Genomic DNA, 20,567 nt, shown 5'->3' with positions numbered 1-20,567 from the left:
TTACCGAGAGCTATTGACCTTACCGAGACTAGCTCCTCGTACCTCATGCCAGAATACACATATTTTTAAAACAGTTATAATCTATGTCGAAGTTAAATTTTCCACGGTATGTTCAAATATCAAATTTGCAAGAAATCATTTTCATTGATTGAAAGAAATTTGAAACTTTATAGGAGATATCTTATTAAAATATTTTTAGTAGTTTTTATAAATTATAATATTTCTCTTAAATTTTTTTATTAGTTATTTTAGACTATCTCTAATGTATATTTCTATTTTTTTCTCTAAAATAGAATAACTCAAAAATAGAATATTGAGTTATTGAATTAGTGTAAAAAAATAGAGGTGAAAATAGAGTTCCTCTATATATAAAGTAATCTGGAGCATATGTTGCCTATAATAGAGTTTTGACTCTAAAATAGAGTAGAGTTCGAGATGCCCTTAAATCTATTTTGTTCCATACCATATATTTTTATTGGCATAAATAACCAAACAAAACTTATAATTAAGTTACTAACCGAAAAAACTAATTACATGATATTGTTTTACTGATATTTTTTTCTGTTTCTGAAAGAGTGATTTAAAAAAAAATAATTACTGAATTTCTTTTTTACAATACTAAGTTTTGAACCCACGTTACGCGTGAGTTTATTTGATATATTCAGATTAAATTATATACAATTGATAGTAATTATGAAATATTATCTTATAAAAACTTTAAATTACTATTAAAGCAATCATTTTATTTCAAATACACAATTAAAAAAAATATAAAAATCAATTGTGTTTAAAAATCAAATCTAATCAAAAGAATCATAAACCAATTTTGTTTTCTCACATTCAATTGAATGCCACCATTTATGTCTTTGTGTTTTTCATTTACTCTTCATATTCTTTCTCTTCATCTTCATTGTCAAATTTGCATGATAGTTGTCATCGTTACTTTCATTGTCCGCTTTTTCTTTATCAATTTTGCATGATATTTTGCATGATGGTTGTCATCTTTATTGTCAATAATCATTCAAAACATTTTTTTAAGAATACCACACAACTTACTTTTTGTTTTAAATTACATGCAACTTATTCCCAACAAAGTCCAAGAAAAAAATCGTTGCCTCTTTTCTTGTAACATTTGTGCAATTCATGAAAACCAACATAACCACCACATGTACTTAGTTATTGATTGATACTTTTACTCATACACTCGGTTTTAGATCCACACGTACTGAAACTTCTCAAACCAATAATGATACTTAAAATTTTATAGAGGTTAAATATTTATAGTATTTTAAACTATCTATAGAGTTTAAATTTTTATAGTAGTTTAAACTATCTATAGAGTTTAAATATTTATAATATTTTAAAACATTCTATAAAGTTTAAATATTATAATATTTAAACTTTCTTGATGTTTCAATATTTGTAATATTTTCAATTTTTAAAAACTGAAAAATTATGATATTTTAAAACTTTTAAAGTTTCAATATTTTTAATATTTTATTTAAACTATTTTAAAATTTAAATATTATAATATTATGAAACTTTTTAAAAGTTTTATTTGCTCAAATAAAACATCGGATTAAACCGTTCAATTTGGATGCTTGCTAAATCAAGCTTTCATGCTCATTCGTAATTGGAAACATATTAATTTTATTTATATTGGTTATGATCATTGTCTAAACTTTTCTAGCCGATGTGGGATATTGTACATATTTATATTGATTTAAGTTTTTTTTTTAAACATCTTAATAATATTTAAAACTACTATATTTTCAAAATATTAATTAGTAAGATGTCTAATTCCGATTAGTTATTTTAAATCTCATTTGGATATCCTTAGAGGTTTTATAGCTTCAACTTTTTATTAGTATAGATGTCATTAGTATAAGTAGAGATATCCGTAAAAAGCCTAGTTACGATTAGGAGTATCAAAATGAGCAATTAGCTCACGAGCAGGCTTAGTTCAACTCAATTTTTCATGCGCGCGAGCTCTATTTTTATGGATAAGCTAATGAATGAGTTATATGATCGAGCTTAATTTAGATCACGAGTTATATGAGAGAGCTTTAATGAACATGAGCTAGCTCATGAGCTTGACAATTTTTAACAACTAAAATAATATATATATATATATATTGTAAATATATAGAAAAATTGTAGCATATATATATATTTTCCATTAAATTAAACAAAAATAGACACAAAATAGTTTTTGATCGCATTATTATTTTTAATTAATTTTAGCTTAAGTTTTAGTAGTCGGTTTTATTTTAATATTTAAGAATTGAAGCTAATTTTATTTGGATTTATTTTCAATATTTGACTTTTGCTGAAACGACCTGACCATTTTTTGTTTTAATTTGGGTTGATTACTCACTAACAACCTAACCACATTCAAACCAAACAGAAGAAATAATCAACATTAAACCAATAAATTAAATAATCAATAACGAATAAAACAATAACATTCATCCAACAATGCCAATAATATGAACCAAGTCATAGAACAAGGAACCGACAACCTAAACAATCGTTCTAGATCACTACATTCCTATCAACAATATAGAACAAAACATCTGAGCCTCTAGAACATCCTGCTCTTCATCGCCTTGATTTTACAATCACACTTTGCCTTTACCTGCACCACAACACAAATGAGATACTTGAGTATTATCATAAATACTTTATGAGGCGATCCTCCCATCTATTGGGCTATACACATAAGTGAAAAGACAAACACAAGCAATCCACAAAAAAAAACAAGTAAACCAGACAACTCTGAACACACGCATCGACTCTGCGCACTTGCGTCGACCAATGGACCATCCTTGCATCAACCGATGCACACCTTGCATTGACCAATGCAATTCTTCCAAATCCCTATATGCATTAACCGATGCACTCCTTGCATCGATCGATGCAGTCACGCGGAGCATCACCGCAAATCGATCTTCCTCGACTCCTCTTGGCTAGGTGAAGCCATAAACATCCTCCAAAGTCCACAAAACTCATGACAAACACTCACTCATGAGCACATAAGCATTTAACAACCAAAATAACACAAAACAAGTATCTAATCGCTTAGATCAGTCATGGTGACGCACTCACCTTTGAGAATGACGAATCTGAATCTAAAACACACGAAATAACCTCCTAGCAAGCTCCTCTCTCGTCCTCGGCCTCAGATATCCACTCCCACAGACAGATCTCTCATAAACAGGAAAGAAACGTCACCGAAACTCATAGGAAATACTTTATGGAACTTTTAAAGCTGTAGGGACGAAAAGTGACTGAACCCCTACAAGAACATTGAGTTTCCACTTAAATACACGAGCCTTAGGTTCCCAAAACCCAAAACGCGTCAACCCGTGCGTTTCACTTAAGTCGTCCCGCAAAAACAGACCTTGCATCGCCGATGCACAATCTGCATCGATCGATACACATCCCAAACCGGGATTTTGGTTCACGGGCGTTACATCTGTATTATGTTATTAGATTTTTTTTTGTTTTTTTTAAAAGTTTTGAATTGTTGTTATTAGCTCATATAATAAATAAGCTGAGTTGAGGTAGCTCATAAATTATATGAGTTTATCATGAATTGAGTCAAGCCGAGCCGAGCAAGCTGGCTCATTTTGACACCCTTAGTTACGACTGTTTCTTTCTACAAGTGTACGAAGGTTGTAGATTAGTTGAGAAGTATGCCATGGGATTGAGACAGTGGCTTAATGTTAGTTTGAAGAAGGTAAAAATATTTGTAGTGATAGATCATAATAACACAAAATTGGGAGGGAGAAACAAACAAAAACACAAACGTTTAACTGTGTAATTAAGGTATTTATCTCAATAAACAGTAAAATTTCATTCATTATTTAGTTTTACAAATAATAAAAAAATGAAAATAGGTCACAATTACATCAGTTTCTTACAAAAATAACTCTAAATAAATTTAATTTTTGGTACTGTAATAAACTTGTATTTTTTTTTCTATACATGAATATATCATTTGATTAGATACCATATATTTACCTATTTCGGAAATATAATTAACAAAGATGGAAAAGAGAGTTAAAATTCAATACTATAGCTAGATGAAGCAAAATTTCTCCAAATTCCTGTAAAACATATTTAAATTTTTTTAATTCATTTGTGATATGGTTTGAAAAACATATTAAAGATTTGCAAGCTTTTTGGAATTTGTAAAGCATACAATAAGTTTTTTTGCTGCTTTTGAGAATCTGGTGGTGCAAAGTCATGTAAGTGACATTATTAACTCTATTCGTACATCGTACATGTTACATGGATTTTTTTAGTTTAAGTACATAACATCTACTGATGTACCTCTGAAACAGAGATTCCGGTTCGCGGATGTTACCATAATAATTATTAAAATATGTACGTACATATGAACACATAAATTATTAGTTATTATTGTGTACGTACATATGTATGATTGTTTGTCTTGCCTCCTTATTTGGGCTCAAACAAGATTGAATGACATCATTTTAACTATACATATATATAATGTTCTACAATAAATATAGATATTTAGAATATTTATTTTAAATTTTAAAATTTTTATTCCCCTATCATCTCTTTTTTATTTTAAATTTTAAATATAATGAATCATCATATAATACATAAAGTTAATAAAAATGTATATTTTCTGCATATATCATGATTTGAATTTTTTAAAACAAACATATATTACTCAATTAATACAAATTGTATGTTCAAAATACATATATAGTAAATTTATCGCATATAGTAAATTATAAAATTTTAAGAACTTTATAAATTGCATATATCTAAAGTAAATAAAAATTTTAAATTATGATTATTTAAACATATGAAAATTTTAAAATAACACAAACGAATTATATATTACATGACGGGTTATATATGACATAACATGATTAAATTGATAATACTAAAAAATAAAGTATCGTTAATATGATACTTTAATACGGGTTAAATCCTCATTTACTATTTTAACAACACTAATATAAAATATGTCGAATCAAACTAATTTAATTAAGATTGTATTAAACAAAAATAGTTGTACGGTATACCGCGGATTATATACTAAATCACTAAAATTAACAAAAAGTACATTAACAAAATTAGTATTACAATAGTACATTAACAAAACAAAAAAAAATTTGCCCCGCAGTATACCCGGGTCATAATATAGTTATTAATACAAATAATAATTATTAAAATGTGTACGTACACATGAACACATAAATTATTAGTTCTTACTATGTACATACATATGTGTATGATTGTTTGTCTTCCCTCCTTATTTGGCCTCAAACAAGATTGAATGACATTATTTTCCCTATCATGATCATATTATCTTGTTTTTCACATACACTGTACTCTTGTAAGTTACTATTTTGAATGTTTTGATTGTATGTTTATTGTATATTTGTAAACAAACATGTTATAAAAATTGTTAATACAGATAATAATTAATAAAATGTGTACGCACACATAAATTATTAGTTATTACTGTATACGTACATGGTAAATCTAATAAAAAATAGTAAAATAGATCTTAAAAGATAGACCAAAAAAAAATTAAGACTCTAACTGTAAAAAAAAAAATTTATCGTCATAGTATAAAAGAGAAAAATTAGAAAATATAAAATGGTAAAAATACTAAAATTACATTTTTTAAAACATTTAGTTCTCTTTCACTAGTCATATACAATCTCATCTAACTGAGTCTTAACTAAACAATACACGATCACAATCCCATTAAAGGATATTTTTGTCAAAAATATTCATGTGGCTATTGAGTGAAAACTGTATCTCACTTTATCCACATGCACATAGGCTATTCTATACAAATTACCTTTTTTTATCTTCTTTTTGAAGAATTAAAATCAAACTTCTTGCAATACAAGAAAACAGGTCATTTGCCACTCCTACTATAGTCGCTCTTTAGTCGCAAATAAGGGTTTTGCGACTCCTTCGCGACTCTTCCTGATGGTCGCAAAATATGTTGGTCGCAACATGGTCGCTTATTTGCAACTGATTACGGACTCTTTTATATAGTCGTATATTTGCGACAAAACTGTGACTAGAGTTGGTAGTTGTACATTTCCGACTAAACCGCAACGAAGTCTACTTAGGGACAATTTTGTGACTATATATAACAGTCCTATGTTTACGACCGTTTTGGGATTAACGGTAGAGTCTGGGTTTAGCGACTGATTAAGGACGACCTATTAGTCCCAAAAGAGTTGCAAAGTCTGTTTTTAGTTTAGTAGCAGTTGAGTCGCAAATTAATCGTTTATTATTTGCGACTATGTTAAGACTCTGTTTTTGTAGTCGCTAAGGAGTTCGTGTTTAGTAACTATTGTGCCACTACTTTGTGAATTGGTTTAGTCACAAAATAGTCACATTATTTGAATTGATTTAGTCACAAAATAGTAACATTATTTGAATTGGTTTAGTCACTAAATAGTCACATTATTTGAATTGGTTTAGTCACTAAATAATCACATTTTTTTAATTGGTTTAGTCACAAATACGTTTTAGCAATCCTAAATCGGAATTTCAAATGCTAATAATCAAAAGGAATGATGATTTAAAGTACCACACAAGCAAACTTACCATCCTAAACAAAAAGATCATCCTAAACATCCAAGAAACAGTATTCAAAAGCAAGTTCATACATAGAGAAAAGGGGAATTAGAAGTTTAGTTGGAAGAAGTATTAGAGGTAGGGGAATTGGCATCTGGTGTTGTGCTTCCATCGGTGGGTTGTGCAGCTGGACTGGAGGCTGGTGTGGTGCCTCTATCGATGGGTTGTGCAGTGGTTGTAGGCGCCGTAGCTGGTTGGAAGGCTGCAGGAGTAGAAACCATAAATTCTGAGTATTCAGGAATTTTTTCAGAGATGAAGAAGACAAGCTTGTTGATCACAGCTTGAGACTCTCGGTGTTCCTGATCACGTCGTGCATTCTCAGACTCATGTTCAGATATCTTGCGCTGAAGTTGATCTTGAAGCTCCGCAAGAGTTGCTGCAGAAGAGCTCGCATAACTCTCTTTCCTTTTTCCTTTCCTTAGTGTCTCAGCAAGTGATCCAAGGCCAAATGGGTTACCTTTGGTATCTGTTTGAGTACACTAAACCAAAAGATAAACATTCGGTAATCAGCACAAACCAGAAAACCAAATGCAGAATCAACATCAAATATTCTAGGTTCCTAAGCATAGTGAGTTAAACAATTTTAAGAAAACCAGGATACTGTTAATCTAAGAATCAACATCAATCATCATTCACATTAAGAAACCAAAATTGACAAAGAAAAATCACACACAAAAAACATAAACGAATTACCTGAAAGAAGATTTCATTTCTTTCTTCAAGGGAAAGAGTTCGATGTGTTGAACTCTCTGAACCATCTGGACCATCATCGTCCGTTTCAGTTTGTCTCTCTTCTATGGTCTTCTCATAGGTCTCAGCAACTTGTTTGGCTTTTTGATCCACAAATGATCCATCGGGCCGAGTGTGTGTTTTAAGAAACACTTCGACCATTGATACAGGACGCCCCAGCTCTTCCTCCTACAATGATAGTGAAACACATTAAATGATGGAAATTTTAGAAAAACTTTGAGGTGAAGTGGATGGAAAGAGTAGTGTTACCATTTCTTGATGAATTTGTACATATGATTTCTGACCAGATAAGTGTTTGTGCACTCCAAGGCCTCCACGGTCCGAGTTTCTACAATGTGAAGCATTCTCACTCCTCTCAATGGCATCAGGGGTGTTCCAATATTCGCACATGATAGGCCATAATTTATCACCAATCCATGGTGGTTGTACACCACTCCTCCTAACTTGACTGACAATGCCTTTCATCATGGTGTTTGCTATCTTCAAGAAACCTTCTTTAACAAGCTCAGTAATCCCGATATCCCAATTATACTTCCGCTACAATAACACAAAACAGTTTAGTTAGCAAATTGACCAATTCATATATATATATATATAGTTAAGTGTTTAAAGCATTGTCAAAACTATAATTTGACTTACCGCAAATGTCCTGAAGTATCGCTCTTGAATGCGTTGTGGAGTAACCTTCCAACTGTAGTAAGGCCCATCAAACTTTCTCCTTAAGATTCCAGCAATGACTCGAGAAAGCTTTCCTTTGTGCCGGTTAAACCTGTTACATTAACTGAGTAAGTCTACTTGAAAATATGAACCAATGACCTATTGAAACTATTGTTGAATATCAAATAACAACCAATTAGTGAACCGCAAACTATTACCGCAAACTAGTGAACACATTCATGGTTTCAGTTTCTATTTTTTGCAAAACCGAGTTTGAAATTTGACATACACTTATAGACACTTAAAGCGGTTTAGACTTAAAGCAAAGACAATTTAAACTAAACTTACAAAAGGAGAGAGTTTTTATACCATAACGTTTCGACTCCAGGGATAGGATGCTGAGACAGGAGTGGTAGATGTTCTCGGCCTGGAAGAGCTAGCAAACCATCCAACAGTTCTTGGTAGTAATCGACATTTGGATTAGGGTTTTGCTGCTCTTCGTTTTCTTCTTCTTCGCCATTAGCTTCCTCTGGAACATGCTCCGGTTGAGGTTGAGGATGAGGAACAGGTAGAGGCACTTGTTGAGGAATCGGAGGCGGGGTAAGTATCCTCCGCGGTGGAGGTGGAGGTGTACTCGACTCTGGATTTGTCCTCGACGGTGGAATTCTTCTCGACGGTGGATCTGTAGTCGGCGATGGACTCCTTATCGGCGTTGGATTTGTAGTTGGCGGAAACTGTGAAGGACGGCTCTAATGTGAATGGCTTCCAGACTGAGTCGCAGAGTGTGTCGGTTCAGAAGGATTCGACGAATGAGAAGAGGATCTAGGGTTAGCAGTGAAGATTCGGACACCGATGGCTGTTCTGGCACTGCGACCTCTGGAAGAAATCTTACCCTTAGGAGGCATTAGATCGAGAAAGAGGAAAACGATTGAGAGAGAGAAAAAGTGAGGGTTGAGAGAAATCGATTGAAGATTGAGAGAGAAGGAGAAATCGATTTAGAGAAGGAAAAAGATTTAGGGAAAGGGGAGGATTGAGGATAGATTTCTCTGATTTGTTTGAGAGAGAACTGATAGATGTTTGTGAGAGTAAACCCTAGAGGGAAGACGAAGAAAAAGAAATATCGATGTTAAGTGTTTGTGAGAGTGAAGAAAAGAAATATCGTTTAAGTGTTTGCTTAGTTATTAACGAAATTGAGTCGCTAAGTAGTCGCAAATGAATCGCAGATTATTTGACTTTGGGGAAAAAAAACGCGAAACCAAATGATTCTCAAATTTCAGTAAATTTGTGGTGGGAACATAAACCGCCAAAATACCAAATTGTTACTCTTTTGTGACTATTTGAGAATAGTAGCAACCAAAAGTTTGATTTTCACACATTATGATCTGATTTGCAGCATAAATCACTCATCTTAGTAGTAAAAAGTATATACAATAGGAAGAGTTAGTAAAGCTTAGGTTTTAAAACACAATATTTACATTTATGTAAAGATCTACACATTATACCATTGGTAACATGTATTAGTTAAGATAGGTTTTGAACATATGCATGTTTGTATTGTAAACATTGAAATTTAAACTTTGAAAAAGTATTAGTGAATAGATTCAAGCAAATACAAGGATAAATGTATAACTAAGGATGAAAATACATCTCAAATATGATATTTAAGATACAAAAATATCAAGAGTGGGAAAAACGTCGTAGAGTAGTGGCTAATTCAGGTGTTAGTCGCTAAGTCATCGGAAACTAGTGGCAAAGTAGTCTCAAATTGTTACTCTTTTGTGACTATTTGAGAATAGTAGCAACCCAAAAGTTTGATTTTCACACATTATGATCTAATTTGCAGCATAAATCACTCATCTTAGTAGTAAAAAGTATATACAATAGGAAGAGTTAGTAAAGCTTAGGTTTTAAAACACAATATTTACATTTATGTAAAGATCTACACATTATACCATTGGTAACATGTATTAGTTAAGATAGGTTTGGAACATATGCATGTTTGTATTGTAAACATTGAAATTTAAACCTTGAAAAAGTATTAGTGAATAGATTCAAGCAAATACAAGGATAAATGTATAACTAAGGATGAAAATACATCTCAAATATGATATTTGAGATACAAAAATATCAAGAGTGGGAAAAACGTCGTAGAGTAGTGGCTAATTCAGGTGTTAGTCGCTAAGTCATCGGAAACTAGTGGCAAAGTAGTCTCAAATTGTTACTCGTTTGTGACTATTTGAGAATAGTCGCAAACTGTTACTCTTTTGTGACTGTGTTTTTAATGATGGATATTAATCTTGCTCACTAATCGAAATGGAGGCCTTTGATTTTCAGAGTAGATGTACGGTACCAAATTGCCAGATTAATCAATCAAGTAAAGGTTACGATAATTTAAATAAGTGTCAAACTAAAAATGTTTATTTTATTGTACATGACACAAAGAGACAATATTTTACAAATTAAACCTCAAACACATTTAGTCTTCATATGCAAGTTCTTCATCTTCATTTTCATCATCAGATGTTGACAAGTTACATTGAAATTCGTCTTCTCCTTCAGCATCTTCGATCTCAAAATCGATTGGTTCATCTTGATGACTCTCGTCTACTAAACTCTCAATGATGATTTCTTCAACCAAAGTCGGAGTGACATCAATAACAGTTTGTTGCAATATAACCAAGTCATTTTCGTTAAACTTCCCTTCAACAACATTCCTCGGATTGACTTTGCACACTGTAAGCCATGATTTACGAGGTCGTTTAGTGTATGGATATGATAGATAACACACTTGATCAGCCTGAGAACCTGTATAAAGAAACTTTAAAATTAAATTAATATATATTTAATAATCCGTATACGTACTTAGGTAAATTGAATATTTAGTGGAAGAAATTTAACCTAAAATAATGGTTCATAATTTCGGTATTTTCTTGATGGAAGCACGTCTACAATGCCTCCGTTTGTCATGCGGATACCTTTGCCAACCGTTGGATCAAACCAGTCACAATAGAAAAGTGTGATCTTTAGGTTAATAATGCCAGGATACTCGAGCTCGTATGTTTTCCACGGTCCCATAAAAATCATCCTCTATAGATGCTTCAGAATAATTTTGGCCTCGGACACATACCCCATAATTCATTGTCTTTTTGGTCTGCCCGTGTTCCCGCGTGTGAAACATGTAACCTCTTGTAAAATACATGGGCCACGACTTGACTTTGTTTTCTGGACCTTCAACCACTTCATGAACCCAAGGAGGAAAACTTTGAACACGGCTCATTGTATACACCTACATAACAAAAAAAATTATAAATAAGTGAATTGAACCCATTCAGTAAAATATTTGTTTTATAATAATTTATTTACATATACTTACATATTGGCGAACCCAATCGCTAAAATCTTCATCTCTTTTCGATGTGACTTGATCATCGGTGAGTTCCGGATATTCATTCCGTATTTGAGCGTCTAACACACTATTTTTCCAACATATATAAGACAATTAATCCATAAGATATATTGAAGATAAATCGCTATAAAAATAAATCAGAAATATATACCTCTCAAGGGGACGAAAGTAGTCACAATTCCGCAAAACATATGCATGTGCGCATTTATGATCTTTGTCAGATAGCCAAAACTCTGTAATTTGGCCACTAGGACGACCGACTTGAGTGAATATATCTGGTACGGGTACTGGATACACAGGAACTTCTTCCGCATCATATCGCAATGACTTGAATAATATATAAAAGTTTAGTTAGCTTTTCATTTTAGTTTAAAAGACCCTTATATATTATTACTGTAAGTATGAAATACCTCATTCTACTAGCTGTAGAAATGTTTGAAGCAAAGTAGTGTTCTGAGAAGTAAGATATCTCATCATTAATATATGATTGAACGATTGAACCCGCTGGATATCTTTTGTTCTTCGCCTTCCCTTTCAAACGTTTAAAAAACCTTTCGAAGGGATACATCCACCTATTGAACTGGACCACCAAGTTCGGCTTCATATGGTAGGTGTACAGGGAGGTGCTCCATGACATCAAAGAACGAAGGTGGGAATATTTTCTCTAAATTGCACAAAATCATCACAATATTCGCTTTCACCAATTGGACATGACTTAGCTCCAACGATCGACTACTTAAGTCACAGAAAAATGATCCGATCCCTACAATAAATGAAATCATTAATTAATTTGACATATATATAAAATTAAATTGCCATATATATATATATATATATCAAATTTTTACCTGATATTGCAAGATGGACGTTACGTGGTAACAACTCTGCAAACACAAATGGAAGCAATCGTTCCATAAAGACATGGCAATCGTGGCTTTTCATTCCTGAAAACTTCCCATCCTTGATGTCTACACAACTAGCTAAATCAGCTACATACCCATCTGGAAATTTAACATCTTCTTTGACCCATTGAAGTAGGCTTTTTTTCCCTTTCGCACTCAATCTCCAAATAGGAAAAGGAGCTGTCCCACGAGCATCAACATGTAATTGACTTCGATCACAAAATCTTGCAACATCCAAGCGGGACCTCACATTGTCTTTTGATCTGTCTTTCACATTCATAACAGTGTACATGAGATTATCGAGAATATTCTTCTCAATATGCATCACATCAAGATTATGTCGTAAGTTAAGATCGGTCCAATACGGGAGCTTCCACAAGATGCTTTCTTTGTGCCAATTATGCCAACTTCCATAGCCATCCACTTTATTTTCATGCCCATTTCCTCCGCAGTCAGAAGTCTTTGGCGGCTCGGCATTTCTTATACGCTCATGTAAGACCTGTTCACCCGTCAAATCTTGCGGTGGATAGTCGTTGACTGCGTGTTTACCTTTGAGAAAGTGTTTTTTATCCTTTCGCATTGGATGATTAGCAGGAAGAAATCTCCTGTGGCAATTAAACCAACATGTCTTCCTACCAGCTGGCAATTGAAATGCATTTGTATCGTCCATACAAATTGGGCAAGCTAATCTTCCGTGTGTTGTCCATCCTGACAACATGCCATATGCTGGGAAATCGCTGATAGTCCACAAAAGGACAGCTTTAAGGTTGAAATTTTGATCTAAGGACACATCATATGCCTCCACTCCATTATACCATAACTCTGTTAACTCATCGACCAATGGTTGGAGAAAAACGTCAAGACTAGCTTGTGGATGATTCGGTCCTGAATTCAAAATCGTCAGAAACAAATACTCCGTGTTCATGCACATCCCAGGAGGCAAGTTGTATGGAGTCAATATCACTGGCCATAACGAATGGTGTTTCGACATCCCAAAAGGATTGAAACCATCTGTACATAATCCAAGATAAACATTGCGCGGTTCTGCTACAAATGAGGGATGCGATTGCTGAAAATTCTTCCACTCAGCCGCATCTGAAGGATGACACATTAATCCCTCCTCAGAGCTGTGCTCAGCGTGCCATCTCATAAAAGCTGCAGTCTTCTCAAATTGGTACATTCTCTTCAGCCTTTCCGCAATGGGTAAATACCACATCTTACTGAACGGTATTCTTGTTCTTCCTTCACTAGCCTTATACCTTGGTTTGCCGCAGAACTTGCAATGCTCCAACTTCTCATCATCTTTCCAAAAGAGCATACAGTTATCTATACATACATCATATGTACGACACGGTAATCCTAGCTTTCGCATCAAAGTCTCCGTCTCATAGTATGAACCGGTTGCCTGATTACCCTCTGGTAAATACTCCGTAAACAGTCCTGTCCATGAATCCATACAATTTTCAGACAAATTGTAGTCGACCTTATTGTTCATGAACCGAGCTGCCAACGATAACTGCGACTGCCCTTCCCGACATCCATCATACAATGGAGTGTTTGCAGCAGCTAGCATATCATAAAACCGTTTTGCTTCTTGGGTGGGTTGTTCATGAACATGATCATTTCCACTTTCATGTTCATGATACTCGTTATATGGTACAAAACCATGAAATGCATCATTCACCATCCCAGCATATACATTCTCCCCAGCATATACATTTTCCCCATCAAATCCTATTGGTTCACTAGCACTAGCATAATCTGTATTATTAACATTATGACTACTAGTTCCTTCCCCAACAACATCATAATCTTCACCATGTTCATACCATACATAATAGTTAGGCGTAAATCCTCTACTTAGCAAATGACTAGAAACTGAGACAGCTTTCAACGACTTCGAATTCCCACATACTACACAAGGGCAGTAAAACCTACCAATGCTATTTTGTGCATGACTACTAGCAAAAGCGATGAACTCTTCCACACCCGCCGAATAATCCAATAAGATATGATTAGTGAATGGATCGATCCGGTTGTACATCCATGCTCTTGATTGATTGTTCCACATTGTTTTTTCTTCTTTTTTTTTTAAATCTTTTTTTTTCTTTGTTCTTTCCTTCTTCTCTCGTTTTTTTTTCTTTGATGTCGATGTGAACTAGAGAAGAAGTGTGGTTGCATATATATAGGAGATATTTTGCCACTCTTTTGCAACTAATTCAGAAAGAGTCACAAAATATCAGTACACTAACCCACATTGATCACGTTTTTTTGCCGACATGGAGCGACTCTTTTGTCACTAATTCAGAAAGAGTCACAAAATATCAGTACACTAAGCCACATTGATCACATTTTTTGCCGACATGGAGCGACTCTTTTTCGACTGTTTTTCATGGAGTCCCAAAAGTTGGGTAAATCTACCTTTCACATTCTCAACGTTTTTTGCCGACATGCCGCTACTACTTTGCGACTAAAAGATACTCGAAAACATTGTTGCAAATTGTCGCCATATTGCGACTAATTTGCGACGACTCTTACAGACCAGATAGGCAGTTGCAAAGTGGTCACAAAATATATCTTTTTTGTGACGAAATAATTTCAGTCACAAAAGAATACGTATTCAGTCGCTAAATTGAGACGAATTTGCGTCTGTTTTGTTTAGTCGTTAATAAGCGACGCTTTTCCTTCCATTTTTCCCGTAGTCGTTAATCAGTAGTAAAACAATCACAAAGTCGTCGCAAATATTTGCGACTATTTAATCAGTCACAAATGGTAGTCCCAAAATGCATGTTTTCTTGTAGTGTTAGTTTATAACATCTCTTGAAAATAAAAAAGTTTAAAACCAAATAAATTATTTAAAAGTGTACCAAATAAAACATAAAATCACAAGACTTCAAACTATATTATGTTGTTGAGCCAAAATATGAATCTGCTTCAATGCATAAAAGTATTTCCTTGCCTCAGTATCTGCTTAATTTTTTCTGTTCATCAAGATAAATGTGCAACACGAAAAGATGTATGAGATTAGGAAGAACTTGAGGGAAGAAGGAAAGATGGATATGAAGATATTAGGTTGTTCAAGGAGATAAGTGATGGAATTATACAAAATTTTAAGTATCATAAACATCATATGAGACTTGACGAGAAGACCGGTACAACATTTGACGAAAAACATTTTCAAGCATACACACTTTCAGATAAAATGAGGAAATTGTATAAGTCAATGATCAAAATTGTAACCATACATTAATGATTAAGCCAATTAGGCTACTGGAGATTTATGGAAAAAAAAACAGCGAGACAAATATATATTATATCAAGGGCCACAAGAATGAGCTTCACCAGCTTGTTGCCATGGCTGATTTTAGATACATGTTGTACTTCAATAGTTTAGCCATTGGTTTATCAGTGTATGTCTTACATTTAAACCCCAATTTGAAAAAATCTGTTCAGTTTACTATAAATCTCAAGAAGTTGTGGAGAATGTCGTTTTGTTGTGTGTTTTGGATGTGCCACTTTACCTAATAAGCTAAGGGACAAACATGATGAACATCTTCTCATCTTTTCTTATGAAGAAGATGTAAGTGGTCAATATTTGTGTGAAGTTTGTGAAAAAGAATCCAAAAAATGGAATTTATATGCGCAGAGACTGCAACGTTTCACACTTACACTGCCTATTCAATGTTTACTTGGAGAGATAACATGTATATGATGCTTATGGAATAGTCGACATTGTTTTTCTTTTTAATAATCGTATTACCCGCAACTTATGTACGGATGGCAATCGTTGAGTGGAGAAAATAGTCATTGAAACATATAATAGAGAGTTATAATAACCAAATCTCTTTGGTCCGGTGGTAAAATGAGGTAATTTCTGCTACCTGGGTTTGAGTAACATTGGCCGCATGATTCAAAATTTAACATGGTTTCTCCTATACCCATGAGATTAGTTTTTGGGTCTATATGGAAAAAAAAATATATATATATATATATTGCTCTTTAAAGTAGATTGGTAGTGTAAATAAATAGTAGTGTTCTTTGTGTTCTTTATTTCCCTTTTCTCATCTCGTTCTTTGCTATCTCTTCATAGTTCCTAACAAATGTTTAGTTGGAGCATATAGGAACTATTTACATATTACAATAATTTTCAAAATCTTTTTTTAAGGAAAATTGAACGATTGCACAATGTCCTATAGCACAAGAGGGCTTCGAACAGACCTAGTAAATCATACTATAATTGTATTTAAATTCGACATGAGCTTTATGAAATTTACAAAATGAATTGTATTAATCAGAAACAAAGTACATCTGTACTATCTTTGCAATTCCAGAACTTATCCACATAGGGACTACCAACTACATTACAAGATACCGAATTAGCTTGTAAAATACAGGGCTGTAGCCAAATCGATGCATAAAGTGTCAGAAATGGTTCCTCAACGTTATTCTGGTACAACATGTGGTCGCCAATGGGTAGGCTAATTGAAGTGACAGGGACAAGGGGAGTCATCGGCTTGGGTACCTCACTCCAAGCAATTGTTGGAGAAGTATTGCAAACGCATCAGATAAGGAGGCATCATACTAATTCACTAAATGCCATTGAGGCAGAGATTCAGGCAATCTATCACCGTCCCAGATCAGAGGCAGAAGATACCCCACTTTGGAGATCTTCGGGAGACAAGTACAGGAAAATCTTCACCACCAAACACACTTAGCCAAATCTGAGAGTTGCTTGGTATAAAGGGGTATGATTTACCTACTCCACTCCAAAATATTCGTTTATGATGTGGCTTGCGTTACATAACCAGCTGTCCACAGGCGACAGAATAAAACAATGGCACTCTGGACAGCAAGTGCAAGTGGCATGTAGCTTCTGTGACAATGAGGAAGAGTCCACTGATCACTTATTTTTCTCTTGCCCGTTTGCTGAAGGAGTGTTAAGGGACTTAGCACTGCCTCTCCTTAATGCAAACTACTGGATAGAGTGGAGCCAATTGGTTGCGTTACTCACAAGCCAGTCAATCCCATGACTCCAACTATTTCTGTTCAGATACTTGTTTCACTCCACCCTGTACCATCTGTGGCAGCAGACGACATGGTGAAATCCGAGATCCGAAAGCTTTACTCATCAAGTGCATCGACAAGAATATCCGAAACCGTCTCAGCTCAATCACAACCATAGTAGACCAACGGTATGCCGACGACCTACAACTTTGGTTCTCCACTCGACACACTTCGTAGGCAATATTTTGATTTATTTTCCAACTATTCTCATCACTCAATGTTTCTCTCAAACCAAATTCAAACAAACTGAAGCATTCATTGTACAAAAATGTTTTTTGATTGAATACAATTTTACATTCAATTCAAAAAAAAAAAAAAAAATGAGCACACTTGCCTGAAACTCAACAGTCTGTCATTATTTTTCCTTGCCAATAACTCAACAAGGGCACTAAAAATCATTGATTGGTTGGTTCGCTTCTCTGTTCAGCAACTAAGTAGCAACTTGGGCGAAGTTCAACTAATATTTTGCTATATAGGTCGCAGTCATATCAATTAACTATGCAGTTATAGAGTACATCATAACGCAAATCTTCCAACAAATTTACTAATTGAATGACAATATTGATTTCCATCAAAGTAGACATGGTCTCTGGGAATATAAAAACTTCTCTAGTAAGGATTTCTTGTCCCAACTAGAGAAAAAAAACAAATTACACACAGAGATTCCACAATGAAAAGAAAAAAAAACGAGAAGAAAAGAAACACTAAGAAGAAGAAAATAATGAAAAAAAAAAAAAAAACTAAATCACCAGGGTGGAATCTAAATATATTACAAGACCAAAGTGCTAATTAATTTTAAGCCTTTGACTTCACGAGATCTCCAAGGAAAAAACATGTGCCTGTCCTTATCTTCTCCTCCTCTCCGGCGTCCAATGCGGTAAGGCTGGGCTAAAATGCGCCGACACAACCCTAGAATCTAGTAACTCCACAATAGGTGTGAAGTTCACGCACCTTGGTACCTTGTACTGGTTAATTGATGCGCCTCTTGAGATTGCGTAATCCATCAGTTCCTCAAACGTTCCGTTTCTCACCACCCTAATCTCCAACGGTCCAACCGAGTTGTCCGCGACTCTGCTTTGCCTGTAAACCGAGTTTAACGACTCTTCCATCTCAAGGCAGCAACGAGTCAGGGTCTCATGACTTGGCTGCCTTGCCCCGTCCCTCACTAACAACTCCCAGTATAAGACGTAGTGGCCTGGGATCGTGCTTGTGTCTGCGTAGCTAGTGTACTCGGCTACGCGGCTCCCGCACTCTTCATGAAGCAGCCTCGATGCGTTCTCCACGGCCTTTTGAAGCTCTGACTCGTCGGTCTTGTCCGAGTCGATGCTGAGGAGAACGTTTTTCCTCCTCACGAAATGAAACTGAGGTGCGGAGTTGTGGAAACCTGTGACTCTGAGGATGTCACCGACTCGGTATCGACAAAGACCCGCATAAGTGGTAACAACAAGTTCATACTCTTTACCAATCTTTACATCAACGAGTTCAACAGCCTTGGTGCCCCCGAGAGGGATGAACTCGAAGTAGGCCATGTTGGGCATGATGGTGTAAGAGACTTCTGACGGTTTGCTCAATGGGTTAAGGTTCAAACCAAAGTAACACTCGGAGGAGGCGTACATGGTGCAAGCCATTGGGAGACCTCCGCTATAGTATTCCAACGTTGGAATATACTGAGCCATGGCTCCAGTTACGATGACGTCAATGTACTTAGTGTTGGGCCATATTCTGGTGATGATTCGTTCCCAATATTCCGACTTGCACTCCTGACGGATGAACTCCGCCAGGGCAGGATCCGGTTTAATAATTCCGGACATGCATTGTCTTATAGACCGGTCAGTTATCTCGAAGTCGAGACATCCAAACTCGATGTCATGGGCGAAACGAGACCAGTGGAGCTGGAGAAAGCGAATTGCACGGAGTAGACCAGAGGCAAAGACTGCGCCAACGCGGACGACAGAGAGGCGGTCAAGGAGGCCACAGAGCATCTGAGTGTACATGCTTTGAAATGAGTCGGGACAAAGTATTGCTTCGTTGGGACTTGTGTACACGTTATATGGGTCGTATGGTCGAGACCGGAAGTGTTCACTCTTGTAGTAACTAGTCAAGACTGGTCGAGCCGGTAGCCCACCCGGTGTCTTTGTTTCGGACTTAACGAACAAGAAGTACAATCCTTTTCCTTTGTCTAAACCTGGCACATACCTGTTACAGAAATGAGACAAAATTGTCAACGCTTGGAAAAATGATAAATAATGTAATTAACAAACTCATACGTCACCACATATATTTTTTTAGTTATATTAGAATTGGTCTTCTGTTCCGCATTCTAACCAAGCAATATTTGAGTTGGCTAACCCAATGATTGAGCTAGGTTCTAATCCATTTCAATCTCACAGTAACTTGTTTTTAATGGAAACCAAAAAAAAAATTAATGGTAAAAATGTTTTAGCAATGGGAATAACTTACAAATTCATGACAGGCATGAGGAGACTGTAAAGAAGTTGACGACGATCAAGCTCTTCTCTGATGGTCGGCATGAGCTTCCTCTCTCCGGCTGAGGTTCCAGAGCTGGAAAAATTATAAGCAAAATTAATACCAATTCTAAAGTTTTACGAGTGTTATCGGTATATGGATTTGAATGATTTAGAAATCGAAAAAGGTAAAAATATGAAGCAAAGTATGGTGAATGAACCTAGTGAGGAACTCAGAGATGGGGTGGGCAGATAAGATGGGAGAGCGGTCTCCATCAGCAATGCGTTGGATTTCCGGCTGAAGATCTTCGTAGGTAATGATTGGAATCTTCGTTTTAAAGGTATCACGGTCGGTGGCGCCGCCTAGGTTGAAGCGGCGTAGGTACTCGGTGTTTGAGTTACGAGCAAGAATCTCGGCGAGAAGGTTTTCTTGAACGGTGTCTGCGTTTCGGGTCATTTCCTCGATGAAGCGGAGGGCTTTTGCGTCCTTTTCACACGCTGGAGGTCCTAACGGCGAAGAGAGGTTGGAATCTACTGCCATTTTTCAGTCTTTTTGTTTCTCTTTGTTTTCTTTTGGAGGGGAAAAAACAAATAAGGAAAGAGATATTTTGGATGAGAGGAAAGAGACAGAGAATGAGTTTATGTTTTGTACTTTGGTAATGGAATGGATAT

The 20,567-nt window shown here is 35.2% G+C and overlaps 2 protein-coding genes and 2 pseudogenes across 2 annotated transcripts; all 4 read right to left on the bottom strand.

The window, feature by feature from the left end:
• Window positions 1-6,707: 6,707 nt before the first annotated feature.
• Window positions 6,708-8,963, bottom strand: LOC147920754 (uncharacterized). The gene is made up of 6 exons (XM_087501215.1): window positions 8,907-8,963; window positions 8,428-8,792; window positions 8,041-8,170; window positions 7,651-7,938; window positions 7,345-7,569; window positions 6,708-7,130 (listed from the first exon to the last, which is right to left on the bottom strand). Exons 1-6 carry the CDS (start codon window positions 8,961-8,963, stop codon window positions 6,708-6,710), a joined length of 1,488 nt encoding a protein of 495 aa, XP_087357341.1.
• A 1,571-nt stretch (window positions 8,964-10,534) lies between these two features.
• LOC147920753 (uncharacterized) lies at window positions 10,535-12,032 on the bottom strand (annotated as a pseudogene).
• A 4-nt stretch (window positions 12,033-12,036) lies between these two features.
• On the bottom strand, window positions 12,037-13,461 carry LOC147920752 (uncharacterized; annotated as a pseudogene).
• Window positions 13,462-17,960: 4,499 nt separating this feature from the next.
• LOC104766696 (putative indole-3-acetic acid-amido synthetase GH3.1) lies at window positions 17,961-20,567 on the bottom strand. Its single transcript, XM_010490633.2, has 3 exons — window positions 20,117-20,567; window positions 19,891-19,992; window positions 17,961-19,626 (listed from the first exon to the last, which is right to left on the bottom strand). Exons 1-3 carry the CDS (start codon window positions 20,434-20,436, stop codon window positions 18,276-18,278), a joined length of 1,773 nt encoding a protein of 590 aa, XP_010488935.2. The 5' UTR covers window positions 20,437-20,567; the 3' UTR covers window positions 17,961-18,275.

This window comes from Camelina sativa, chromosome 19 (assembly GCF_030686135.1).
Source record: "Camelina sativa cultivar CO46 ecotype springtype chromosome 19, ASM3068613v1".
Taxonomy (NCBI): Eukaryota; Viridiplantae; Streptophyta; class Magnoliopsida; order Brassicales; family Brassicaceae; genus Camelina; species Camelina sativa.
This window is presented reverse-complemented; position numbering and strand designations above follow the sequence as displayed.

What these genes read in the sequence shown, in the direction of transcription:
- LOC147920754 (XM_087501215.1), bottom strand. Translation starts at nt 8,963, where the DNA reads ATGCCTCCTAAGGGTAAGATTTCTTCCAGAGGTCGCAGTGCCAGAACA. An exon ending in GTGCCAGAACAGCCATCGGT is followed by an intron (nt 8,793 to 8,906) that starts GTCCGAATCTTC and finishes CGTCCTTCACAG; the next exon opens with TTTCCGCCAACTACAAATCC. An exon ending in TACAAATTCATCAAGAAATG is followed by an intron (nt 7,570 to 7,650) that starts GTAACACTACTC and finishes CTATCATTGTAG; the next exon opens with GAGGAAGAGCTGGGGCGTCC.
- LOC104766696 (XM_010490633.2), bottom strand. Translation starts at nt 20,436, where the DNA reads ATGGCAGTAGATTCCAACCTCTCTTCGCCGTTAGGACCTCCAGCGTGT. An exon ending in ATCTCTGAGTTCCTCACTAG is followed by an intron (nt 19,993 to 20,116) that starts GTTCATTCACCA and finishes TAATTTTTCCAG; the next exon opens with CTCTGGAACCTCAGCCGGAG. An exon ending in CTCATGCCTGTCATGAATTT is followed by an intron (nt 19,627 to 19,890) that starts GTAAGTTATTCC and finishes TTTCTGTAACAG; the next exon opens with GTATGTGCCAGGTTTAGACA.